A 21,355-nucleotide genomic window follows, 5' to 3' on the forward strand; every position below is an offset into this window, starting at 1 on the left:
ATGTTCTTTTCATTATTGAAAATGGTGTATTGAAGTATCCAATCATTATTGAAGAACTGTTGATTTCTCATTTCAATTTGTCAATGTTTACTTGATACCATTTTTTACTCTTTTTTTGCACATACATATTTACAATTATAGTAGCTTCTTGATGAATTGGATCTTTTGTCAATACACAGTGTCCTTTATCTCTTACAACAATTTTTGACTTAAAAACATTTTGTGTGTTATTAGGATAGTTCCTCTAGCTTTCTTGTATTTCACATCTTTTCAAAAAATTTATTAAATTATTAGGGTGACATTTATTAATAAAATTATAGGTTTCATATGTACAGTTTTATAATACATCATCTGTATGTTGTAGTTCACCACCCCAAGTCAAGCCTCCTTCCATACCATTTATCCCCCCATTACCCTCTTCTACCTCTTCCCACTACTCTTTCTTTGGTAATTACCATACTTGTCTATGCCTATGAGTTTTTTTTTTCTTTGCTTAATCCATTCACCTTTTTCACCCAGCCCCCCAACTGCCCTTCCCTCTGACAGCTGTCATTCTGTTCTCTGTATCTATGAGTCTGTTTCTAATTTATTTTGTTCATTAGATTCCACATATAAATGAAATCACATGCTTCTTATAATTCTCTAACTAGCTTATTTCACTTAGCATAATACTTTCCAGGTCTATCCACACTGTTGCAAAAGGTGAGATTTCATTCTTTTTTTCTTTTTTTTTTTTTGCATTTGAGTAGTATTCCATTATGTAAATATACCACAGGTTTTTTATCCACACCTCTACTGATGGACACTTGGGCGGCTCCCAAATCTTGGCTATTGGAAAAAATGCTGCTATGGACATAAGGGTGCATATATTCTTTTGAATTAGTGTTTTGGGTTTCTTTGGATATATTCCCAGAAGTGGAATTGCTGAGTTATAAGGCTGAGTTATATTTTTGTGTGTTAATCCTTACCGAAGATATTTTTCATTGATTCTTAGAAAGAGTGGAAGGGAGGCGGAGGGACAGAGAGAGAGAGAAACATCTATGTGAGAGAGACACATTGATTGGTTGCCTCCCGCATACGCCCCTACCCAGGCCAGGGATCAAGCCTACAACTGAGCTACGTGCCCTTGACCGGAATCAAATCCAGAACCCTTCAGTCCGCGTGCCAATGCCCTACCAACTAAGCCAAATTGGCTAGGGTGGCAATTCAATTTTGAATTATTTGACTTAACTCCATGCTGCTTTCTACAGTGGCTGCATCAATCTGCATCCTCACCAACAGTGCATGAGGCATTCCTTTTCTCCACATTCTTGCCAACACTTGTTTGTTGATTTATTGATGGTACCATTTGGACAGGAGTGAAGTGATATCTCATTGTTTTTAATTTGCATTTCTCTGATGATTAGAGACATTGAGCATCTTTTCATAAATCTATTGGCCATCTGTATGTCCTCTTTGGACAAGTGTCTATTCTGATCCTTTGCTCATTTCTTAATTGGATTTTTTTATTTTAATGTCAAGTTTTATAAGTTCTTTGCAACTTTTGGATATTAAGCCCTTATCAGATATGTCAGCAAATATGTTCTTCCATTCAGTGGTTTGTCTTTTCATTTTGTTGGTGGTTTCCTTTGCTGTGCAAAAACATTTTAGTTTGACATAGTCCCATTAAAATTTTTTTTGTTTGTGTTCCTTGCCTGAGGTCAGATATAAGAAATATTGTAGGAGAAATGTCCGAGATTTTACTGCCTGTTTTCTTCTAGTATTCTTATGGTTTCAAATCTAACACTTAAGTCTTGAATACATTTAGAGTTTATTCTTTTGTATGGTGTAGGAAGATGGTCTCCTTCCTCCCTCCCTCCCTCCCTCCCTCCCTCCCTCCCTCTCTTCTTTCCTTCCTTCCTTCCTTCCTTCCTTCCTTCCTTCCTTCCTTCCTTCCTTCCTTCCTTCCTTCCTTCCTTCCTTCCTTCCTTCCTTCCTTCCCATCTATCTGTCCAATTTTCTCATCACCATTTATTGAATAGATTGTCTTTACTCCATTGTATGTTTTTGCCTTCTTTGTCAAATATTAATTGACTATAAAGGCATGGGTTTATTTCTGGGCTCTCTGTTCTGTTGTATTAATCTATATGCCTATTTTTATGCCAGTACCGTGCTGTTTAGAATACTATGGACTTATAGTATAGTTTGATATTGGGTAACCTGATACCTCCAACTTTGATCTTTTTTCTTAAGACTGCTGTGGCTATTCGGGGTCTATTATGGTCCATATAAAGTTTTGGAATATGTGTTCTAGTTATGTGAAATATGCTATTGGCATCTTGATAGGAATTGCACTGAATCTGTAGATTGTTTTGGATAGTATGGACATTTTAATGATGTTAATTCCTCCTATCCATAAACATGGTATATGCTTTCACTTATTTGTATCTTCTTCATTTTCTTTTTTTATTATCTTACTAGAGGCCTAGTGCACGGATTCATGCACCGGTGGGGTCCCTCAGCCTGGCCTGTGCCCTCTCGTAATCCCTGCAGGCCCAACCCAGACTGGAGGGAGCCTAATCCTGTGCATTGAACATCTGTTCCCTGGTGGTCAGTGCGCATCATAGCGACAGGTTGACCAGTCTGTTTGTTTGTTCGGTCACTTAGGCTTTTATATGTATAGCTAGTTTTCCCAGTACTGATCTTTTACTCCCTTGGTTAAAATTTCCCTTGGTATTTTTTTTTTTTAAAGCAATTGAGAATGGGATTATTTTCTTAGGTTCCCTTTCTGACTATCCATCATTGATGTATAAAAATGCAACTGATTTCTGAATATTTATTTTATATCCTACTTTACTGAATTCATTTATCAGTTCTAGTAGTTTTTGGTGGAATTGTTAGGATTCTCTATATAAAGTATCATGTTATCTGCAAATAATGACAGTTTTACTTCTTTCTGTCCCATTGAGATGCCACACTGGCTAGGGCTCTCCTTTAGTTTTAAATGATATTTTTGATGGAGAATGTAGTCTTGGTTTAGGTTCTTGTTTTTCATCACTTTGAATATTTCATGCTAATCACTTCAGGCCTGAAATGTTTCTATTGAGAAATTAGGTGACAGTCTTATGAGAGCTCCCTTGTAGGTAACTGTCTTTCTCTCATGCCTTTTAAAATTTTCTTTTTGTCTTTAATCTTTGACATTTTAATTATGATGTGTCTTGGTATGGGTCTCTTTGGGTTTATATTGTTTGGGACTCTCTGCACTTCCTGGACTTGTGTGTCTTTTTCCTTCAACCAGTTAGGGACATTTTCAGTCATTATTTCTTCAAATAAGTTCTCAGTTCATTACTCTTTCTGTTCTCCTTTTATAACCCTATGATGCAGATGTCGTTGTGCTTCATATTCTTCCAATGGTCCTTTAAACTATCCTCATTATTTTAAATTCTTTTTTTTATTTTGCTTTTCCAATTGGGTGTTTTTTCCTACCTTGCCTTCCAAATCACTGATTTGATCCTCTGCTTCATGCAACCTAGTGTATTCTTGATATCAGATATTTTATTATTCATTTCTTTCTGGTTCTTAAAAAAAAAAAATGTTTTCTATGCCCTTTTCCATGATCTTGTGGTTCTCACTAAGTCCTTGAGCATCCTTATAACCCAGCCGTGGGCAAACTACGGCCCGCGGGCTGGATCCAGCCCGTTCGGCTGTTCTATTCGGCCCGTGGAGCCGAAAGAGCGGAGGGTTCTCTTGCTCTCCCCTCTGCTCCTTTACTTTGAATTTATATTAGTTCACACAAACACTCCATCCATGCTTTTGTTCCAGTTTAAGAACCCTCTGGTCCAGTTTAAGAACCCATTGTGGCCCTCGAGTAAAAAAGTTTGCCTACCCCTGTTATAACCCTTAGTTTGAACACTGCATCTGATTAATTGCTTGCCTCCATTTCATTTAGCTCTTTTTCTGGAGAGTTTTGTTTTTTTCATTTGGTGAGTATTTCTTTGTCTCTGTGTTTTGGCTGCCTCTTTGTGTTTGTTTCTATGTAGTAGTTAGATCTGCTATGACTCCCAGTATTTTGTGGGTTGCTGTATATCGTAGGTGTCCTGTGGTACATAATGGTGCACTCCCATTGATCACCTGAGTTCAGCGCTCTAGGAATGTCTCTCGTGTGACTTATATGGCCCCTCCTATTGTAATTGAGTATTGATTGCTATTTGTCAGTTCCTGCATGGGGTTGACCTCCTAGGCTGGCTTTGTGTGAGGCTCAACCCCAACCACGGCATGCAAGCTGCTCTGCAGGTTGTGACAACATGAAGCAGAATTCACCACAGCAGAGTCTGGTGTCTGGTGAGATCTCCTTTTGGATATGTTGTTTGTGAAGTTACTGCATGCTGCTCTGATGCTGTCTGAAATTGGCAATTGCGTGTGTTCTTTCTGGGTGTCTTAGGAAGGACACTGGTGCAGGCCAATGTCAGATGCTGTCTGTGCTTGGCCCTCAGAAACCTGTTTGGAGCTACAAAGTGGTCCATAGTTTGTGGCTGCCTTTGCTTGGCTTGGTGCATTTTCAAAGGACCAAGCTACACACAAATGCTGTTTTTTTCTAATACTGGGTCCAGGGGCAGGTCAGCAAAAGTCCCAAGGCACCCTGATATCCACATCCACCTGCCTCCACCTGCTGGCTGCTTGTTAGGCTCAGTCAATGAAAAGAGCCTCTGGCTGAATGGGGAGGATGGTGCTAGTGGATCTCCCATGAGGGAGAGGTGCTAGTCAGTCTTCCGGGGAGGTGGTGCATGTGGTCCTGGCCCCAGAGCCTTATGACTCAGTCTTTCTTGGACTTTGTCCCACCTTGGCTGGGTAAAACCAACTAGGATTTGGGTGGGTGGAGCCTCCAGATCTCAGAGCTTGAGTCTGCTGGAAGCCAGGAGGGTGGTTCTATTGGATATCCTGAGGGGAAAGCTCTAGTCAGCTTCATGGGAAAGTGGAGGTAATGGCCCCTTCTCCAAAGCCAGACAACTCTGTCACTGACACCCCCTGCATCTGCCCAGACATCTACAACCTGGCCAAGGCAGCTGACTCCTCAGCAGGGCCTAAACTCTACAGGGTGGGGTGAGAGGGAGTCTAGAGTGTGGGGAAGTTGCTTTTTCCTTAGCTGGTGCCACATGAAGGGGAGTCCTCCACCCCAGAAAGATGGCATCTGTGGTATGGAAAAATGACTCAGCATAGGGATTCTTGGGGTCTGTCCCTTCTGCTCCCTCTCCAGAGCCACAAATCCCAGACTCTCCTTGGGCCATCTAGTCCACTTCACCCTCTCTCCACCAGAGTTCAAGGTGAGTGGCTGTGCACAAAATTATGTGTGTTGGCCCTTTAAGAGAATGCCTGTGTCTGCAGCTGACTTTAACGCTCCCTGGCGGACAGAAATACCACTGCTTTTTATAGCCAGATATTATATGGGTGACTCTTCCTGGCTCTGGTGCTCTGAGCTGGGAAGCCCAGTTTCTGGTTTAGGCCGCACTCTTCTCAGGGAAACCTCCCACAGCTGAGATATCTTTCTGGAACCTCAGCTGCTGTCTGTGGGAGCAGAGCCAGCCGTTTTTCCATTTCTGCTTTTCCTACCAGTCTCGATGTGTCTTCTTCAATAAGTCCTTGGTTGTAAGACTCCTCTTCAGCTAGTTTTCAGTTAGTTATTCAGGATGACTGTTCTTTAATTTAGTTGTAATTCCAGTTTCATCCTGGGGGAGGTGAGTGTAGCTTCGACCTAGTCCACCACCACCTTGAAATCCTCCACCAGTGATTGATTGATTGATTGATTTTCTTTTAGATATACTAGAGGCCTGGTGCATGAAATTCCTGCACTCAGGGGAGAGGGGTATCCCCTCAGCCTGGCCTGTGACCCCTTGCAGTCCGGAAGCCCTCGGGGGATGTCAGACTGAAGCCATCAGTCAGACATCCCTAGCGCTGCCCACGGGGGTGGGAGAGGCTCCTGCCACCGCCGCTGCGCTTGCCAGCCGTGAGCCCGGCTTCTGGCTGAGCAGTGCTCCCCCTGTGGGATCAAGCTGAAACCAGCTCTCCGACATCCCCCTAAGGGTCCCGGATTGCGAGAGGGTGCAGGCCAGGCCGAGGGACCCCACTGGAGCATGATCGGAGCCGGGGAGAGACGCAGGAGGTTGGCTAGTAGGGGAGGGGCCCTGGGAGGGCTCCAGGGCATGTCTAGCCCATCTTGCTCAGTCATGATTGGCTGGACCCCAGCAGCAAGCTAACCTACCAGTTGGGGCATCTGCCCTTTGGTGGTTAGTGCACGTCATAGCGACTGGTCGACAGGTCGACTGTCTGCCTCCTGGTGGTCAGTGCATATCACAGCCAGCAGTTGAGTGGCCTTAAGCTTTGATTGGTTGAATGGCTGACTGGTCAACTGGACACTTAGCATATTAGGCTTTTATTATATAGGGTATGTTGTTGTTGTTACTCCTCACCTGAGGATATTTTTCCATTGATTTTTAGGGAGAGTGGAGATGTCTGTTACTTTCTGTGGTCTATGGAGCACTGTCCCTTTACCTCTTAGTTGTGTTTGCCTTGGTGACTTGTGCATATGATGTCATGGTTCATGTAACTCATGGTGGGGCCACTGGTCAGAGCCCAATGGCCCACTCTTGACTACTTCTTTCTTTCTTTTGCTCCTCCTCTCTGAGCTCTCTATCTGGCCAGCTGGCCTGGAATGTCACTCATAGCCTTTGCTATGGGATTTCATTGTTTCATGGTGGGCCCAATGACTGGTCCTTTAGCTCAGGAAATGTGATTCTCAGAGCTTACAATTGTCAGACCATGCTTGGAAGAACTGTCTCTCAAGACAGTGGCCTGGCCTGGCCTGGCCTGGCTGGTAAGACTGTGTAATTTACTATGTATTTACTATGTAATCCTTCTCTGTGTGTCAGATACTGCATATTGCTTCATTTTATCTCCCTGCGTTTCTTTCAGTAGTAAAACCTAGTAGCTTCCAGGCACATGAATGCTTCCAGCAGACTAGGGGGAAAAATCATAAACACGGAGAGGCAAAACAACAATAAAAATAATAATAATTTTCATTATAACCATTACATGTGCTCATATAGACATATATGGGGATATTTCAGGAGTCATATGTAATTCTTAATGTATACAAGCCTTAAATGTAGGATCTTTAGAGAGGCATATGTGGTGTATATGTATATATGTGTATGTATATTTTATATAGTTAAGATATATATTATGTATAGTTAAGCTATCCTATCTAATAAAAATAATATGCAAATTGACCGTACCTCCGTTACACCCACAAGCCATGCCCACCAGCCAATCAGGAGCGAGTATGCAAATTAACCCAACCAAGATGGCTGCGGCCACGGAGCGAACAGGAGAATTGGGTTTCCCTGGCAATGGAGGAAGCCAAGCTTCCTGCACACCCTGGCCGGCCCTGGACTCCACTCAAGGCTACAAAGTTTCAATTATAGAAGATAAATAAATCCCAACAAAAATGACTGCAGCCACGGAGCGAACAGGAGGCTTGGGTTTCCCCGGCAATGGAGGAAGCCAAACTTCCTGCACACCTTGGCCAGCCCAGGCCTCCGCTCAAGGCTACAAAGTTTCAATTATAGAAGATAATTAAGTCCCAGATACCAGGACCTCCTCTTGGGTCTCTGGGGGGCATGGCCGGCCCGCAAACCACCACAGGCCCCTCACCCAGGCCGCCCCACACCCCAAGGGAACCTCCACCCTGATCCGGGACACCCTTCAGGGCAAACAAGCCGGCCCTCACCCGTGCACCAGGTCTCTATCCTATCTAATAAAAGAGTAATATGCAAATTGACCATCACTCCAACACATAAGATAGCTGCCCCTATGTGGTCAAAGATCCTGCCCCCATGTGGACACAAGATGGCCACTACAAGATGGCCAGCAGGAGAGGGCAGTTGGGAGGAACCAGGCCTGCAAGGTAGGGCAGTTGGGGGCGATCAAACCTGCAGGGGAGGGCAGTTAGGGGTGACCCGGCCGGCAGGGGAGGGCAGTTAGGGGTGACCAGGCCTGCAGGGGAGGGCAGTTAGGGGCAAACAGGCTGGCAGGGGAGCAGTTAGGCATCAATCAGGCTGGCAGGGGAGTGGTTAGCGGGTGATCAGGTTTGCAGGCAGAAGCGGTTAGGGGCAATCAGGAAGGCAGGCAGGCGAGCAGTTGGGAGCCAGCAGTCCTGGATTGTGAGAGGGATTTCTGACTGCCCGTTTAGGCCTGATCCCTACCTGGGCCATATAAGCCACACGAGAGACAAATGGGCAGTCAGACATCCCTTGAGGGGACCCAGATTGGAGAGGGTGCAGGCTGGGCTGAGGGACCCCCCCCCGCCCCGCCCGCCGTGCACGAATTTTGTGCACCAGGCCTCTAGTGTTTCATATAAATATGTATATGTGTGTATAATTAACAGGTTTGGTTTCTATCAAAATTTTCCTATGACTAAAAATACTTACTTTAAAACATATTTTCTTTTGTTACAGGACAGTTCGCGTATGGTTAAAGAGAGATAGTGGGCAGTATTGGCCAAGCATATATCATGTGATGCCTTGTAAGTATCTGGATTTCTGTCTAAAAAACTAAACATTGTTCCCCTTCCTTCTGAGATTGCCTTCTCTATATTTTCTTCTTGAGTAGTGATGCCTGAGGTTTGGGATTATCAGTGGAAAGTACCATAGTAAATCACTTTAGGTTTTCTAAAGCTCTCAGTATGTAAAATAAGAGATTTGTTCTGAAATTGATTATATATGCATAGTTCCTGAGTGAGATTAGTGGAAGGACTACAGCATATAGACTGATTACAGCAGTCTCACTCTGTTCTCTGACATTTTAACTTTTTTGTAAAGTACTTCCTTAGACAATTCAAAATTTTGTGATTATATCTGTGAAGTAAATTTGTCCTTGCATTGTTGTTATTTGTTAAAATTCAAGACATTCAACACTGAACATTCAGTTCTTAAAAGAATTTGTTTAGTATTGAAACAATCTAAATGGAAGTCAACCTCATTTCCCCAAGATCTTATATGAGAAATATGTCCTTACACTGATAAATAGCAAATCTTTCCAATATACTTTAAGAAAAATATATGAGTGATTCTTAGATTCTTACACTGGTAGACATTCCCTTGTAGGGAGAGAAGACCTAGCTCTCCAAAATAGGAACTTTCTTTTCAGTTAGTATTTTAATTTTATCATTAAAATTAATGAAGTTTGGGCATCCTATTCCATATTTGCTTTAGTGTAAAACCATTATTTACATTCGTTATCAGTTATATTAGTAAACATTTCCCTTATTCCCCTTCTTTCAAATCTTAATTAAAATTGACATCCTAGAAAAATCCCTCAGATTTGCTGTTCGGGCTCATATACCCTTTGGCTTGCTACAGTTTGCATCTTTTTTCTTGATACAAGTATCCATTTTGAGAACTATATGCTATAAAATATAACTAAAATAAATTCATGCTAAATTGTAGATGTGATTATGTTTATGCCTCTGGCAAAAGAATGCAGTAACAACATAAATAACAATTTGCCTGATTATGAACAAATGAATTATTAAGGATGTAATGGCTTTCTGTGATTTTGAAATTATCTTTGAGGTTTTATGTGTCTCTAGAATTTTGTGTCATAACCCCAGAGCTGAACAAAGTACTCAACCCTACATTAGTGAAGAAGAAACTTCTTGTAATTCTGAGTACTTACATTTGTCCCTTACCTATTGTACCTCCAGCAGACACCATTATATGTAAAGGCAATAATGGGGACTTAGGTATATGGAAAGGGAAATGAATTCTCTGATTGATTTTTTTCTTGACCTTTAAATGGTATGAACCAGTCTGATTAATGGTCTTGCTTTTTCATCAGACTAGTTAAAACATCTCACTGAAAGGGATGGGGAAGGTCTATAATCCAAAAAATTGAAGTTGATCCCAGAGACTGGTCACTTCCTTGATTGCGAAGGCAGAGGAGAGGCAGACCTGGGCAGAAGGGTGAGGGCTTGGGATAGCAAGCAAGAAATGTACTTGAGATAAACATTAATAGGAACCTCATGATGACACAGGATCCTAAGCAATAACTTATATAACCCCTTACCATATACACATTCATACACATTTAAGTGTCATTCTCTGATGCTCTCTTTATTTGAATATCACTGAGAATACAGAAGCAGCTTTGGGTTGCATTTTCATCATTTATTAAGTTGTCTGCAAGAATGACTAAAAGACTGCTGTAGCTTCTGCACCTGGCATAGGTGCTCAATAAATAAATACTATTGAAGACTTGAATCTGTTAATAAAGAGTTTCCCTGAGAACATTATCATAATTTTCGTAATGACTGAGCACAGTCTTTGAAAAGAAGACCCTCTAATTATTTGCATACTTTACCTATGGTGTTCTAGTATAAGGAGTAAAAAGCGATTATTTGGACATTAAAATGGAGCCCGTAGACCAGCAGCATCAGGATCACCTGAGAACTTATTAGAAATGCAAATATTGAGTTTCAGTCCTGATCTTCTGAATGAGAATCTGCGTTCTAAAAAGATCCCTAGCATCTTACTTGGACTACTTGGTTCACAGTTTGAGAAGATTGTCTTGTGGCAATTTATACATTTATATAAACGCATATAAAGCCTCAGGCATATGTGGTGTTGATTTGTAAATACATAGGTAAAAGTACACATTCTAGTCAAACATTTACGGTGCACCTACTATATACAGACCATCAAGCTAGGTGCCAGGATTTGTATATGAACAAGGAATACATATGGTCAAGATGATGTCTATAATCTTTTATTGTTGGACTAGAGGCCCGGTGCATGAAATTCGTGCACGGGGTGGGGGGGTGTCCCTCAGCTCAGCCTGCATCCTCTCCAATCTGGGACCCCTCGAGGGATGTCCGACTGCCCATTTAGTCACAATCCAGGACTGCTGGCTACCAACTGCTCACCTGCCTGCCTTCCTGATTGCCCCTAACCGCTTCTGCCTGCCAGCCTGATCACCCCCTAAACACTCCCCTGCCAGCCTGATTGATGTCTAACTGCTCCCCTGCCAGCCTGTTTGCTCCCAACTTCCCTCCTCTGCTGGCCTGGTCACCCCTAACTGCCCTCCCCTGCAGGCTTGATCGCCCCCAACTGCCCTCCCTTGCAGGCCTGGTCCCTCCCAACTGCCCTCCCCTGCTGGCCATCTTGTGGTTGCAATCCTGTGTCCACATGGGGGCAGGATCTTTGACCACATGGGGGCAGCCATCTTGTGTGTTGGAGTGATGGTCAATCTGCATATTACTCTTTTATTAGATAGGATAGAGGCCTGGTGCATGGGTGGGGGCCAGCTGGTTTGCCCTGAAGGGTGTCCCGGATCAGGGTGGGGGTTCCCTTGGGGTGTGGGGCAGCCTGGGCGAGGGGCCTGTGGTGGTTTGCAGGCTAGCCACGCCCACCAGTGACCCAAGCAGAGGCCCTGGGATCTGGGATTTATTTATCTTCTACAATTGAAACTTTGTAGCCTGGAGTGGAGCCAAGCCTTCTGCTTGCTCCGTGGCAGCAGCCATTTTTGGGGGGATTTATGTATCTTCTATCATTAAAACTTTGTAGCCTTAAGCGGAGGCCTGGGCCGGCCAGGGTGTGCGGAAAGCTTGGCTTCCTCCATCGCCGGGGCAACCCAAGCCTCCCTCCTGCTCTCTCCATGGCTGCAGCCATCTTGGTTGGGGTTAATTTGCATACTCGCTCCTGATTGGCTAGTGGGCGTGGCTTGTGGGCGTGGCTTGTGGGTATAGCCGAGTGATGGTTAATTTGCATATTACTCTTTTATTAGATAGGATGGTTCCACTACCATGAGAGATAAAATAACAAAAGGCTGTGTTCTTCATAATTGGTCAGAAATTTGCTTTTATGTCCCTAGGAATCATATGCATTTAGATAACATAGTCACTGATGTCTGAGCAAGAATTTAAGTTTTGTTTAACTTGAGAGAGGCATAATTTTATTGCATAAGGAAGTATGCTACATTTTTGGTTAATTAGAAAACCTGAAATAGTTTTTAATTTCCAACAAGTCGTTTTGCAATCCTTTCTTTTAAAGGTGTTTTTGTCAATATTATCCTTAAATGACAGGTATGTGGTATTAGTTATAAAATAAGTGAAAAGGTACAGTATATCTGGATGCTGTAATATGGACACCACTTGGTGGACATGACCACATTGTGTGTTTATAGTGGTATCCAAATTCCAAATAAAACAAAATATCTTGTACATATAATAATGGCTTATTTTGTCCATTAAAACACCTTTTAAATATAGTATTTGTCATGTTCTGGGTAGCACTGAGAATTTGAAGTTTAATGGAGAGAAGGAAACAGAAGGCATTAGATGAGAAAGAATGATTACTGGAGGCTAAGTTTGATGGCAGTGAGTGAGCCTAAAAGGCGGTGTGATAAGGCTGAGTGAACATGTGGGAGTGGAAGACAAAAGAAAGATGAGTAAACTCACCATGATAACAAACACAGCTACTGCTTTGGGAGTCTCCTCATACCCTGTCTTTTCTGTGGAACTCCCATGTCTTCTTTAGGAGGGAGCCAGGAGAAACCAGACTTGCCTGGTTAAGGCTGTTTGCCCCTGATCCAATCTGATTTTCCCAGGAATTTAGAATTTCAAGTAGGAAATGCTAGTCTCAGTGTACGCTGGTCCCTTGAGCTGGGAACATGTATACCCTAGAGCTGTGAGGCATTTGTGTACTTGAAGAAGCCATGAAAGCTGATTTGCTTAAAGGAAAGTGTGAACAAGGAAGGAAGGACTACTTGGTTCACAGGGAGATAATCCTGAGCCAGTGATGCTGAAGGTTTTCCTCATCATCCTCCTAACCCCCAGAAACCTGGCTTGGCTTCTTCCTTTGAGTTCAAGAGATACTCCCTCTCTTACTGGATATGCCCATTTGTGCTTAAGTTCTTTCCAGTGGGTTTCTGTTCCTTGCAACTGCAGGAATGTGACTCAGCCTAACCCTGATTGGAATTGTATACCTCCTCCCCTCTGTTCAGTTTCTCTTGGATCTCTATAATTCTTAGAGAGAAAGGACTGAGCCTGTTGCTGTTACTATGGTGTTAAGCTGATAATAGTCTGGGAAAAGTGAGGGCAAGTAAAGAACAGCATAAAGAAATATTTATCCTATTTTCTTAATTTTTGTGGGTAGTCCATTCAGCAGATTTTAAATGTTTCTTCTGTACTAAACACCATGGATATGGTGGTTAAATATGGAAGATGATTCCTGTCTTCATGGTGGGGAAGGCAGACCTAAAATAAGCACCACCTATGATGCATGGTGAGTGTTAAAACATGGGAAGTAGGCATAATGGAAACATGGTCACAAAAATTCCATTTTAAACCCCTGCTGTTTAGAGAATTTGGGTAACTGATTACTTGTTTTGTAGTTTCCTAAAAGCTGATTTTTATGGATGTGTGAGAAGTAAGAGCATTTCCTTATCAAATATTCTTTCAAAAAGTAATATCATCAATAAAGATAAATTTAAAAAAATAATACCCTCTTGCCTAGCTGGTGTGGTTGAGTGACCCATGCACCAAGAGGTTGACAGTTCGATTTTGGATCAGGGCACATGCCCAGGTTGTGGGCTCAATCCCAGGTGGAGGGCGTGCAGAAGGCAACCAATCGGTGTTTCTCTCTCATTGATGTTTCTCTCTCTCTCTCTCTCTCTCTCTCTCTCCCTTCCTCCCTCTCTAAAATCAATGAAAAATACTAAAAAAATAATATCCTCATGGCATATCTCACGTAGTACCTACTTATTGCCTATGACAAGATCAAGTTACAATCTACTCTCCTGGGACCTGCCTGGGTTTGGAAACCAGAAAGGGGCCTTCTTGATTGTATAGAGTTGAGGTTTCTGTTGTGTCCATTTGTGTGCTTATTTGTTTCAGGCATCTGATAAATACCATTTCAATCACCACATTGCATCACACTACACAGGAAAAAAACACACATACACATGAAAAGCACAGGCATTTCTATTTTCATGGTTGGGATATTTTAGATTTACTTTACCAACTAGGTCAGACAAAGGAATGAAGGAGAGAGATCTCAAGCAGGAGCCAGGGTGGCAGGTATTTGAGATTTTTCTTACTCTATTAAAGTATTGGGTATCATGTCTGGGCCTTTGTTGCCAGCTTTTCCCCTTGGGCACAGAGGTAAAACAGCTTGTCTGCCAGTGATGTAGTGAATAGGCAGTTAAGAGGGGCAAAGCCTCAGGACTAGGGTGTGTTGGATAATAGGTAAACCTCTGTGGGTTCTGTTCCTGCCAGGATAGGCAGGTGGAATTTACTTTGGCTCCTAAGTGTTTATAACTTTGTTCCCAAAGCAAAATAGAAGACAGTTTTTCAAAGATTAATTACAGATAAAAGGCACACCTAACAGAGCCATCAAATGACCTCTTTTGTCATATTTCCAGCTTTCTGCTGTGGCCTGAGGGGATGGTTTGTCCAGTCTGAAGTAGTGGTTGGGCCTGTCAGTTTTCACACAAGTCTGGTCACTTTACTACTTACTTAGTTAACTTATTTTGTCTCTTTTTTAAAAAAATACTTATATTGATTTCAGAGAGGAAGGAAGAGGGAGAGAGATATAGAAACATCAATGATGAGAGAGAATCATTGATTGGTTGCCTCCTACAGGACCCCTACTGGGGATCCAGCCGCAACCAGGGCATGTGCCCTGACTAGGAATCAAACTGTGACATCCTGGTTCATAGGTTGATTGATGCTCAACCACTGGGCCACTCCGACTGGGCTATCTCTCTTTTTTTAAAATTAAATTTATTGGGGTAACATTGGTTAATAGGGTCGTAAAGGTTTCAAGTGTACATTACTATGATACATGATGTGTATTTTGCATTTTGTACCCACCACCCATAGTCAGTTTATCATCCGTCACCATATATTTGGTCTCCTTTACCCTCTACCACCCACCACCCCTTTCCGTCTGGTAACTACCACACTGTTTTCTGTGTCTTTGTTAACTTTTAAAGTATAGGAACTCTAGTTCTCACTGGAAAACATAATTTTTAACTGTTTATTTCCCAGTTTTTAATCTAAAGCCTGGTTGAAAGTCTATTTATAGTGGCATCATGAAGTTTGATTATTCATCTGTATTTTGATTTTCCCCACTCTGTGTTAGCCCTGTGCAGAAATGCCTTCATTCATTGTGCTCTCATCTCAGACTGATGTGTACATTATTGCTATTTTTGAAGTAATTGTCTACCATAATGCTCAGTGTCCTTTTGATAAGAAGCACTAAGCAGTAATATTTTTCAAATAAGAGAGTGAGAAACCCTTTGCTTTCTCTAAGGTGGAACTTCCTAGCATGAACACTACAACATACTAGGATGGCCCAAATGGTTTACTGGGTCTGAGAACTGATCCCTGTAGCAGAGCAGGGGTAATCTAGTCATCTTGGCCCTAGTATTCTCTTCCTTTCACTCCAGTGGCATCCAAATCTAATTTTCTGTATCTACCATGAGGTGAAAAGGTTTGGAGGAACAGTTCTAAGGACCTGGTACATGGTTCTAAAGGATAATGTGAAATGTGAAACCTATTTTGTTTCACAATAGATCTATATTCTAATTTCTTTCTGTTCTTATGTATTTTCTTAGTCATGACTTTTTGCTTATTCCTATTGTTTGGTTTTATTTTATCTGTTTTTTTTTAAGCCATTTCACATTCTTTATGAAATGAGGTAGGGAATGCATTAAGTAAATGATCTTAGGTAAGACAAATATAGAGATGAAGTTTGAACATAGTTTTGCTGTTTACATTAAATTCACCCAAAAATAGGAATTGTTTAAGATTGGAGTAAAGCCTGGCAGTGTGGCTCAGTGGTTGAGCATCGACCTGTGAACTAGGAGGTCACAGGTTCGATTCCTGGTCAGGGCACATGTCAGGTTGCAGGCTCGATCCCCATTGTGGGGCATGCAGCAGGCAGCTGATCGATGATTCTCTGTCATCATTGATGTTTCTCTCTCTCCCTCTCCTTTCCTCTCTGAAATCAGTAAAAATATATTATGTAAAAAAAAAAAAAAAAAAAAAAGATTGGAGTACAGTAGTCCTCCTTTATCTGTGGTTTCACTTTCCATGGTTTCAGTCAGTGTGGTCAAACATGGTCTGATCATACCTCCGCGACTCCCACCAGCCAATCAGTGTGGTCAAAAATGGAAAATTCCAGAAAAAAACAATTAATGAGTTTTAAATTGAGCACCGTCCTAAGTGGTGTGATGAAATCTCTCCCTGTCCCACTTGGGTCATGAATCATCCCTTTGTCCAGCTTCTCCCTGTTGTACATGCTCCCTGGCCTTTAGTCTCTTAGTAGCCCTTTTGGTGATCAGATTGAATGTCTCACAATGCCAGTGCTAATGTTGAAGTAACCCTTATTTTATTTAATAATGAACCCAAAGTAAAAGAGTAATGGTGCTGAGCCTGGCTGAGTTGGTTGAGCACTATTCTGTGTACAGAAAGGCTGCCGGTTAGATTTTCATTCAGGGCACCTTTTTTTTTTTTTTTGCATTTTATTTATTTATTTATTTATTTATTTATTTATTTATTTATTTATTTATTTAATTGTTTGAAGTATTACAAATAGTAGTACATATGTCTTCTTTTTTTTCCCCCCATTGACCTCCTCCCCACTTCCCCTACCCCCCAGTACATGCCTTTACCTGTCCCCCACCCCCCGCCGGTGTCTTGTATCCATTGGTTATGCTTATACGCATGCGTACAAGTCCTTCAGTTGATCTCTTACAGCGCCCCCCCCGCCAACCTCCCCTGCCTTCCCGCTGTAGTTTGACAGTCTGTTCAATGCTTCTTTGCCTCTGTATCTATTTTTCCCCCATTTCTTTCCTTTAAAAAATCTTGCCTCTGCAGACTAGAAATAAACATATAATAACAAAAAATGTTTGAGTCCCAATTTCAATGTCCAACAGTTCCTTATGTGTACATGTCAGCAATGATATCTGGATGGTGGGCACATGGTGGCAATGCAGGTCCGACCCTCTCTGGTTTGGTCCTAGGCAACCTGCTGCGACACACAGCTGCTGACTGCTAGCGTGGCAAGGCGTCGTCAGCGTCTTTCATCTCTGGACTGTTTCTCCACGGCACTTACCTGGGTTGTGGGTTAGGTCTCAGGTAGGGGTGTGAACAGAAGGCAATCAACAATGTTTCTCTCCCCCTCTCCCTTCCTCTCTCTCTAAAATTAATAAAAAATTGTATTAAAAAATTCTTTTTAAAAGAGTAATGGTGTTTGGCAATTAACATAAGTCAAAGAGAACCCATAAAGTGCTTCCTTTATGAAAAGATATGTGTGTATAGGAAAAACATAGTATATATAGGGTTTACATAGTATGTATATGTATTTTCAGGCATCTACTGGGTTATTGGAATGTATCCCTTGCAGGTAAGGGGAGAGGGGAACTACTGTATTTAAAATACCTTGTATGTTAGAACCTATGCCTGGGAGGGAAACTGGTATTTGATTTGCATTTTTGCTACCAATTTGCTGAGTCAGCTTTGGGGGAGACCTTTACATTTTCTATGGTCTGAAGTCTAACTGATAAACTGTCCATTTTCTGGTTATGAGATATCTACACTAATAAAACAGAATGATGCAAATTGACTGTATCTCCGTGACACCCACAAGTCAATCAGGAGTGTGTATGCAAATTAACCCGGCAAAGATGGTGGGTTAATTTGCATACGCAGGTGCTGAGCAGCCTGGGTCCCTGGAACATCCTCAAGACCCAGACCGCTCCTAGCCTGTAGGCCTGTGTGTAGGCCCTGAGCTGCCAGGGTCTCAGAACGCCCCCGGCCACTCCGGGCCTATGGGTGCAGGTGCCAAGTGTCTGGGGGTGGGGCGGCCACTTGTGTGTGCGCCAGTACCAAGTGGTGGCCCGGGTTCATGCCCCCAACTCGGCACCCACAACGTGGGGCTGGCTGCTGGCCTTGGGGGTGTGCGGACCTGAACCGCGGGGACACGCCCCTAGCCCAGTGGACACAACACAGGGGATCCTCTGTGCATGAGCTGCAGAGGAAACACCTTTTCTTTTCTTTTTTAAAAAAATATATTTTATTGATTTTACAGAGAAGAGAGGAGAGGGAAAGACAGTCAGAAACATCGATGAGAGAGAAACAACTATCAGCTGCCTCCTGCACACTCCCCACTGGGGATGTGCCCCCAACCAAGGTACATGTCCTTAACAGGAATCAAACCTGGGACCCTTCAGTCTGCAGGCCGACGCTCTGTCCACTGAGCCAAACCAGTTCGAGCGTAAACACCTTTTCTGACCACTCATTGGCTAAGTTCCCTATACGCCGCCACTTGCAGTGTTCTTGGTAACTTGGGTAATAAGAATCCAAGAAGGTGATCTAGGGTTTTTCCACCACAGTCCTAGAGAAAAAAACAAAGGTCCACTGCTGGAGGGGCTAAGAAATGTCATATCCTGCCCTAGCCAGTTTGGCTCAGTGGATAGAGCCTCAGCCTGCTGACTGCAGGGTCCAGGTTCGATTCTGATCAAGGGTATGTACCTAGGTTACAGGCTCCTCCCTTTCCGGGGCCCAGGTCAGGACTCATGCAGGAGGCAACCAATCAAAGTGTCCCTATCACATTGATGTTTCTCTCTGGCTTTCCCTCTCTCTTTCACACTCTCTAAAAATGAATGGAAACATATCCTCAGGTGAGGGGAAAAAAAAAAAAAAGAAAGAAATGTCATAGCCTATAAAAGACACATCTTGAAAATGCCTAAAGAAAGTTGTCATTTTTTCATGGTGAAGGGACTGGAGTCCACATTGATGAAAACACTTTGGTGGCTGCGGTGGCTGCAGTGGCTGCAGCAGCGGGGTGATGGGGCTGGCGCCTTCCCCTGATCAGCCCAGTCCCCCACAGAGGGAGGCCAGACTGTGGCTTAGGCCTGCTCCCCAAGGGGAGTGGACCTAAGCCGTCAGTAGGACATCCCCTGAGGACTCCCAGCCTGTGAGAGGTGGCAGGCTGGACTGAGGGGACCCACCCCCCCAGTGCACGAATTTCGTGCACTGGGCCCCTAGTCCTATATAATAAAAGGCTAATATGCAAATTATCCCTACGGGCGTGAGTTCATCCTACTGGGAGTTAGATGTATGCTGACCACCAGGGGGTAGTGCGGAACATGGCGGGCGTTGGTGATGGGGCACTGGCAGCAGGCAGCAGTAGAGGCACTGCCAGCCCTATGGGCCCCGAAGAGAGCAGGACCATGGCGGGATGGTGGAGCAGGTGAGCAGGCGGCACCAGGCCAAGGTGGGTGCGAAGGGAGGCCCTGGCCAGCAGCCGGCAGCCAGGGGAAGGAAAGCCCCAATTGGCCCTGATCGCCGGCCAGGCCTGGGGACCTACCCATGCACGAATTCCATGCACCTGGCCTGTAATATCAAATAAGTATTTGTAAAGTCCTTTCAGGTTATTGGTGTTTAGCAATGTATACATTGCTGATCTTAACCCAGAGGGATTAGGAAAGATTTGCTAATTTGTGAAGTTTTGACTAGATTGGTTTCCTTTTCCTATTTGTTGGAACTGTAGTCTTAGAAAAGTGATTTTCAACTGGTGTGTTGTAAGAACATTTTAAAAATATTTTTTTATTGATTTTTAGAGAGAGAGAGAGAGAGAGAGGAAAGGAGAAGGAGAAAGACATATTGATGTGAAAGCAGGACATCGATCGGCCACCTCCTGCATGCCCCCCATTGGGGATCTAGCCCATGACCAGGAATTGAACTGGTGACCTCTCAATATTTGGAACAACATCCAACCGACTGAGCTACACTGCCTGGAGCTGCAATAATTTTTAAAACATGCAATAACTGGCTATTAATCCAGGATACTGACCTCTTTTTCCTTAGATTCTCAAATTAAAAAAATGACAACAACCAGCATGTTAGCCATCTGGTGTGAATGAATCAAAACTATACCTACTTTTTTTTGTCAGATTGACAAAGATACATTTTTTGGTGTGCCACAGAATTTTAGTAGTTTATGTGTGCCATGAGATGAAAAAGGATGAAAATTGCTCCCAGAGCAACGGATAACTTGCAATTGAGGACTTAGAATATTAAAACTCTTAATATTTCATATCTTTTTATCTGGGAAGGAAATGAGTTATTCTGTATGTAAATTGCAAACGGGAATTTTCCCATTGGTGAAGTCAAAGGACAACTTTTAATATTTTAGGACTGTGAAAGTGGTTCATGTGTTATCCCACTTCTTCTGTTGGGTTTATTGAAGTTTGGGGAGGAAATTCATGTAGTTACATTCATGATAGAAAGGTATTGAAAATAATGGGTTTGGCAGTTCTGATTTTATAAGCTAGTGTTTGTTTTGGTCACTTTTAGACAATATCTTTAATTGGATTGAGGGTGTTTCTTGGCAGATGGGGGGATATAGGAAATGCTCATCCTGTTGTTTATACCTTATTTCAAATAACTTCTTGTTTGCTAGTTATGATGTATATTGTTCCTTTGTTGGTTTCTATTTTATATAGGTTATATTATGGAACCATGTGTAAAAACAATGTATTGTTTATAGTATTTACATTTTTGAAATAATGTTACCTTTTCATTTTTATGTTTACTAAGGTACCTAAGGAACTTTTGATTTTTAGTGGAAATGAAGGAGAACACTGATTATTTAAACTGAAGATAACAGATATTAATCTGAGTAATTAAGCCATTTATTTTGCATACTTTTGTTTGATTTTCATCGGACAGTAATTTTATATTTGCTGTAGTTTTTAGATCACTTTGTTATAACTTACAACTTGTCAGGGAGAAAAAGTGACTATTGATAATTCACTGTAATTTTGTTGATGTCACTCACTAAATTAAAAGAAAATAAATGGTTCATTTTGTTTGAGTACATAAAATATTTGACTTAAATGAAAAAATGCTTTTAAACACCAGGCACTCGAAGTCATAGATATAAGTTTTCTTAATAAAATAGAACATGAGTTGAATATTGTAAACATAATAAAAACTATCTTGTGACAAACAGGGCTGAATGAAGTAAGATCAGGAAATTAAATCTTTGCTTTGTGGTGGTGGGGTGCTCCTTGAAGGCTCTGTATTCAAAGCCCTTTTAACTCAGAATTTTGACATTTAACTTCACCAGGATGCCTTTAACAACTGAAGTTTTATTCATGGAAGTAATGTTGTTTACTTAGTTTTAAGGTTCCCACCAGAACATTCCATGAAGATTCATGTTTCCTGCCAAATAATGCCTTTAGCATTGTAAAGCAGTCAGTGTGATTGAAATTCAGGCTTACCCGTCAGTGAAACTTCTGTTGATTTGAGCAA

At 42.3% G+C, this 21,355-nt stretch overlaps 1 protein-coding gene across 3 annotated transcripts in view; it reads left to right on the forward strand.

Moving 5' to 3' along the window:
* The window catches only part of WDFY2 (WD repeat and FYVE domain containing 2), a 324,311-nt gene that overhangs the window by 171,762 nt on the left and 131,194 nt on the right, over window positions 1-21,355 (forward strand). For all 3 annotated transcript variants that reach the window (XM_080662909.1, XM_080662908.1, XM_080662910.1), the window contains exon 2: window positions 8,490-8,557. In XM_080662909.1, coding sequence (XP_080519035.1) covers window positions 8,551-8,557 — 7 coding nt within the window. In that variant the 5' untranslated portion in view covers window positions 8,490-8,550. The remainder of the gene's footprint in view (window positions 1-8,489; window positions 8,558-21,355) is intronic.

The sequence above is a fragment of the Plecotus auritus genome (assembly GCF_963455305.1).
Source record: "Plecotus auritus genome assembly, chromosome: 3".
NCBI classification, from domain to species: Eukaryota; Metazoa; Chordata; class Mammalia; order Chiroptera; family Vespertilionidae; genus Plecotus; species Plecotus auritus.